Genomic DNA, 6,000 nt, shown 5'->3' with positions numbered 1-6,000 from the left:
AAGGAGCAGTTGGTGGATTTGAACTGCTGACCTTTTGGTTAGCAGCCCAATGTTTAACCACTGTGAGACCAGGGCTTCCTCAGCATCAGTAGCAGCTACCTATTTATTCAGCTTCTTTCTGTGCACAGAACCAGGACTTGAAGAAGGGAGGCACCCAATCAGGTGCAAAATTTGTGGCGAGTGGCTAATGGCTCAGCTTGCTAACCAAAATGTTGCCTGTTCATCTCCAGCAGCCTCTCCTTGGGAACCCTATGTGACAGTTCTACTCTGCCCTATAGGGTTGCTGTGAGTCAGAATTGACTTGAAGGCACACAATAACAAAACACTCAGTAACCACGATAAATAATGTATTTTAATGAGGTATTAAAAAAAAATCAAAATTAATGCAAAAAAAAAAAAAAAAAGTCCAAGACGACTTAATGGTCTGACCGAGACTAGAAGGATCCCAGTGGTCATGGCCCTCAGACCTTCTGTTGGCCCAGGAAAGGAGCCATTCCCGAAGCCAACTCTTCAGACATGGATTGGACTGGACAATGGGTTGGAGAGGGATGCTGGTGAGGAGTGAGCTTCTTGGATTAGGTGGACACTGGAGACTATGTTGCCATTTCCTGCCTGGAGGGTAGATGAGAGGGTAGAGGGTGTTAGAAGCTGGCGAAATGGACACGAAAAGAGAGAGGGGAAGGAGAGAGGGGGCTGTCTCATTAGGGGGAGAGTAATTGGGAGTATGTAGCAAGGCAAGGTGTATATAAGTTTTTGTGTGAGAGACTGACTTGATTTGTAAATGTTCACTTAAAAGCACAATAAAAATTATGTTAAAAAAAAGTCCAAGATGAACAAAATATCAAAATTTTCAATACAGAATCCAATCTCGCACTGCTAGACCCTGAGAGTAAATACTTCATTTATTTCTGCCTAGTGCTCGCCCTGACCAAACTCATTGTCACATTAGGGCCTTTGTATTTTCTGTTCTTTGTCTGAAATATTCCTCCCAGATCTTTGCATTGCTGGATCCTCCTCATCAGATTTTTTTCAAATGTCTCCTTCTCAGAAAGTGAATACATTTCTATGACTTCGCTATCTAAAATCTCCCATCTCCTTCCCCTACTCCTACCCAGTTAATCTGTATTCCATTACTCTTTTTTATTTTTTTCAGGGGACCTATCACTGTGAAATTATTTTCCTTATGTATGTTTGTTACCCTGCACTAAAATGTAAGCCAATTTCTCTTATTGTCTATCGCATAGTACATGCTCAAAGAAAATTAGTTGAATGAATAAATGAATTAATGAAGCTTTCTGTAAGATAGTGAATGCTGTACTTATCTATCAGACATCCATCTAAGTGCTTTACATAGATTATCTCATTGAGATAGGTCTCATTACCACTATTTTATATATGAGTAAACTGAGGCTTAGAGAGGTTAAGAGATATTTTCAAGGTTACATAGCTAGCAAGATAAAAACCAAAAACAAACCCATTGCCCACCAGTGAATTCTGACTCATAGTGACCCCATAGGGTTTCCAAGACTGTAAACCTCCATGGAAGCAGACTGCCATATCTTTCTTCCACGGAACTGCTTGTGGTTTTGAGCTGTCAAACTTTGGGTTAGCTGCTGATTGCTTGAACCAATGCACCACCAGGGCTCCTTTGCAGGAAGAGAGTGAGTGCTAAAATCATCCAGAATTTTCATACTTTTCACCACCTTTACTGCTACCACAAGGAGCTCTGGTGTCTCAATGGTTAAGTGCTAGGCTGCTAACTGAAAGGTTAGCAGTTAGAACCCATGAATGGCTTCTTGGGAGAAAAGACCTGGCAAACCTCTCCCATAAGGATTACAGCCTTGCACACATCAAAAAAGAAGTGCCAAAATAAATAGCTTAATCCTACAACTTGAACAAATAGAAAAGGAGTAGCAAAAGAAATCCATAGTCACCAGAAAAAAGGAAATAATAAAAATCAGAGCAGAAATAAATGAAACAGAAAAACAATAGAATCAACAAAATTAGAAGTTGATTCTTCAAGAAGATCAATAAAATTAACAAACCACTGGCAAAACCGAAAAAGGAAAAAAACGAGAAGATGCAAATAACCGAAATAAGAAATGAGGGGAGGGAAAAAGACTAAACAACAGACAAGTGGTAACTTTGGTGAAAGGTAAGATAGTACACAATTCTGGGGAAGTAAGCACAACTTGACTAAGGCAAAGTCATAGAAGCTTCATAGACATATCCAAACTCCCTGAGGGACTGAGTTACTGGGCTGAGAGCTGGGGACCATGGTCTTGGTGGACATCTACCTAAATTGGCATAATTTGTAAAGAAAATGTTCTATATCCTACTTCAGTGAGTCAAGTCTGGGGTCTTAAAAGCTTGTAGGCAGCCATTTAAGATACATCGACTGGTCCCACCCCATCTGGATCAAAGGAGAATGAAGAAAACCAAAGACACAAAGGAAAGGTTAGTCCAAAGTACTAATGGACCACAACTACCACAGCCTCCACCAGACTGAATCCAGCACAGCTAGATGGTGCCTGGCTACCATTGCTGACTGCTCTGATAGGGATCATAATACAGGGCCCTGGACAGAGCGGTAGAAAAATGTGGAACAAAATTCAAGCTCACAAAAAAAGACCAGATGTACTGGTCTGACAGAGACTGGAGAAACCCTGGGAGTATGGCCCCCAGATACCCTTTTAGCTCAGTACTGAAGTCACCCCTGAAGTTCTCCCTTTAGCCAAAGGTTAGACAGGCCTATGAAACAATAACACATGTAGTTCAACCATGTATACGAGACTAAATGGACACACCAACCCAAAAGCAAAGAGGAGAAGGCAGGAAGGGACAGAAAAACTTGGCAAATGGAAATGAGGAAACCGAGGTCGAGAAAGGGAGAGTGTTGACACATTGCGGGGTTGGCAACCAATGTCACAAAACAATTTGTGTGTTAATTGTTTAATGAGAAAATAATTTGCTCTGTGACCCTTCACCTAAAGCACAAAAAAAAAAAAAAAAAGAGAGATGGATGACATTACAACAGAACCAACTGAGATAAAAAGGGTCAAAACAGAATATTATGAAAAATACTCCAACAAATTTGAAAACCTAGAAGAAATGGGCAAATTTCTAGAAACACACTACCTACCTAAACAGAAATAGAGGTAGAAAATTTGAACTGACCCATAAGGAAAAGATAAATTGAAGATGTCATTAAAAAAAAAAAACAAAAAACTCCCAGCAAAAAAAGTCCTGGCTCAGATACGTTCATTGGAGAAGTCTACCATTCTGAGAAGAGTTGATACCAATTCTACTCAAACTATTTCAGAACATAGAAAAGGAAAGAATATTCCCTAATTCATTCTGTGAAGCCAATATAGTCCTGATACCAAAGCCAGGCAAAGACACCACTAAAAAAGAAAATTACAGAACAATATCCCTTATGAACAGAGACACAAAAATTCTCAACAAAATTCTAGCCAACAGAAGTCAACAGCATATCAAATAATAATAATAATACATTATGATCAAGTGGAATTCATACCAGGAATGAAAGAATGGTTCAACATTAGAAAATCAAACAACATAATTCACCACATAAATAAAACAAAGGAATCACATGATCACTCCATCAAAGCAGAAAAGGCATTTAATAAAATCCAACACCCTTTTCTGATAAAAACTTTCAGCAAATAGGACTAGAAGGGAAGTGCTTCAACATTATTAAGGGCACATATGCAAAACAAACAGCCAACATTATTCTCAGCAGAAGAAGATTGAGAGCATTCCCCTTGAGAAAGGGAACAAGACAAGGATGACCTTTATCACCACTCTTATTCAATATTGTACTGGAAGTTCTAGCTACAGAAATAAGGTAAGAAAGGGAAATAAGGGTATCCAAATTGGAAAGGAAGAAGTAAAACCATTCTTATTCAGAGATATGATCCCAGAGACTCCACAAGAAAGTTACTGGAAGTAATAGAAGATTCTGCAAAATGGCAGGGTACAGGATCAACACACAAAGATCACTTGGGTTCCTCTACACTAACAAATAGGACTCTGAATATGAAATTTAAAAAAGTCAATACCATTTACCATAGCCCACCAAAGGATAAAATACCTAGGAATAAGCCTAACCCGGGACATAAAAGACTTACAAGGAAAACTATAAAATACTACTGCAAGAAAGTAAAAGAAATCTACATAAATGGAAAAACATTCCATGCACATGGATTGGAAGACTTAACATCGTGAAAATATCAATACTGCCCAAATCGATCTATAAAAAAAAAACAACAAACCCAGTGCCATCGAGTCAATTACGACTCATAGCGACCCTAACAATCTATAGATAAAACAAAATCCCAATCCAAATTCCAACAACATTCTTCAATGAAATGGAAAAACTGATCTTTGACTTTATATGGAAAGGGAGGTGGTCCTGAACAGCTAAAGCAATATTGAAGAAGAACAAAGTAGGAGACCTCTCACTTTCTGGTCTCAAAACTTACTATACAGCCTTGGCAATCAAAACAGCCTGGTTCTGGTTCAATGACAGACACACAGACCAATGGAATAGAATTGAGAACCCAGAAGTAAATCCATTCATCTATGGGCAGCTGATCTTTGACAAAGAGTCAAAGTCTATTCAGTGGGGAAGAAATAGTCTCTTCAACAAATGGTGCTGGCAAAACTGAATATCCACATACAGAAAAATGAATTATAATCCATACCTCACACCATGCACAAAAACTACCTCAAAATGGGTCAAAGACCTAAATGTTAAAGCTAAGACTATAAAGTTCCTGGAAGATAACATAGGGACAAAACTAGGGTTACTAGTTTTTGGTATAAATAATCTGTCAAACAAAACTAAAAAAGTATGAATTACAGAAGATAAATTAGATACCTGGGACCTCCTAACAAATACTTACGCTCATCAAAAGACTTTTCTAAGAGAGTAAAAATAGAAACTATAGACTGGGAAAAAATCTTTGGCAACAAGATATCTGATAAGGGTCTAATCCGAACACCTCGACAACAAAAAGACAAACAATAGAATCGAAAAATGGGCAAAGGAAATGAACAGACACTTCACCAAAGAGGACATTCAGGTAGCCAAGAAACACATGAAAAGATGCTCACAGTTCTTAGCTATTAACCCACTAAAACCAGTGCTGTTGAGTTGATTCCAACTAATAGGGACCATATAAGGCAGAGCTGAACTGCCTCATAAGGTTTCCAAGAAATGACTGGTGGATTTGAGCTGCTGACATTTTGGTTAGCAACTGAGATGCAAATCAAAACTACAATTAGATATCATCTCACCCCTGCAAAAATGGCAGTGATAAAAACAAACATACAAACAGAAAACAACAAATACTGGTGAGCTTGTGGGGGAATTGGAACTCTTATACATTGCTGCTGGGTTTGTAAGATGGTACAACCACTATGGAAAATGGTATGTCACTTCCTTAAAGCTAGAAATAGAAATATGATCAAGCAATACTGCTCCTAAGTATATATCCTAGAGATACAAGAGCAGTGACATGAATAAGCATATGCACACCTATGTTTATTGCAGCATTATTCACAATAGCAAAGATGGAAACAATTTAAGTGCCCTCAACAAATGAATGGATGAACAAACTGTGGCACATACATACAACAGAATACTATGCAACTGTACAGAATAATGAGGAGTCCACAAAACATCTTATAATGGGTGAATCTGGAGGACATTATACTGAATGAAATAAATCAATCACAAAAGAACAAGTAATGTATGATCTCACTTTCATAAAAAGTCAAGAATAGATATACACACAGAAAGCAACGTTCTTTGGTGGTTACCAGGAATAAAAGGGGAGGGAGGGGGAATCACTTTCTAGATAGTAGACACTTGTTATTTTTGGCAATGGGAAAGGCAATATCCAATATGGCTGAAGTCTGCACAACTTGTCCAAGGTAAATGAAGACACTAAGAAGAACACAAGAATAAGGGAA

At 38.2% G+C, this 6,000-nt stretch overlaps 1 protein-coding gene across 3 annotated transcripts in view; it reads right to left on the bottom strand.

Annotated features, from left to right (window-relative positions):
- Positions 1 to 428: 428 nt before the first annotated feature.
- SUSD1 (sushi domain containing 1) overlaps positions 429 to 6,000 on the bottom strand; it is a 223,587-nt gene continuing 218,015 nt past the window's right edge. For all 3 annotated transcript variants that reach the window (XR_010323050.1, XR_010323052.1, XM_064291611.1), the window contains one exon: positions 429 to 612. Coding sequence is in view for 1 of the 3 variants with exons in the window: in XM_064291611.1 (XP_064147681.1) it covers positions 594 to 612 (19 nt within the window). In the remaining 2 variants the exon portion in view is untranslated. The remainder of the gene's footprint in view (positions 613 to 6,000) is intronic.

The sequence above is a fragment of the Loxodonta africana genome, chromosome 9, assembly GCF_030014295.1.
Source record: "Loxodonta africana isolate mLoxAfr1 chromosome 9, mLoxAfr1.hap2, whole genome shotgun sequence".
NCBI lineage: Eukaryota > Metazoa > Chordata > Mammalia > Proboscidea > Elephantidae > Loxodonta > Loxodonta africana.
This window is presented reverse-complemented; position numbering and strand designations above follow the sequence as displayed.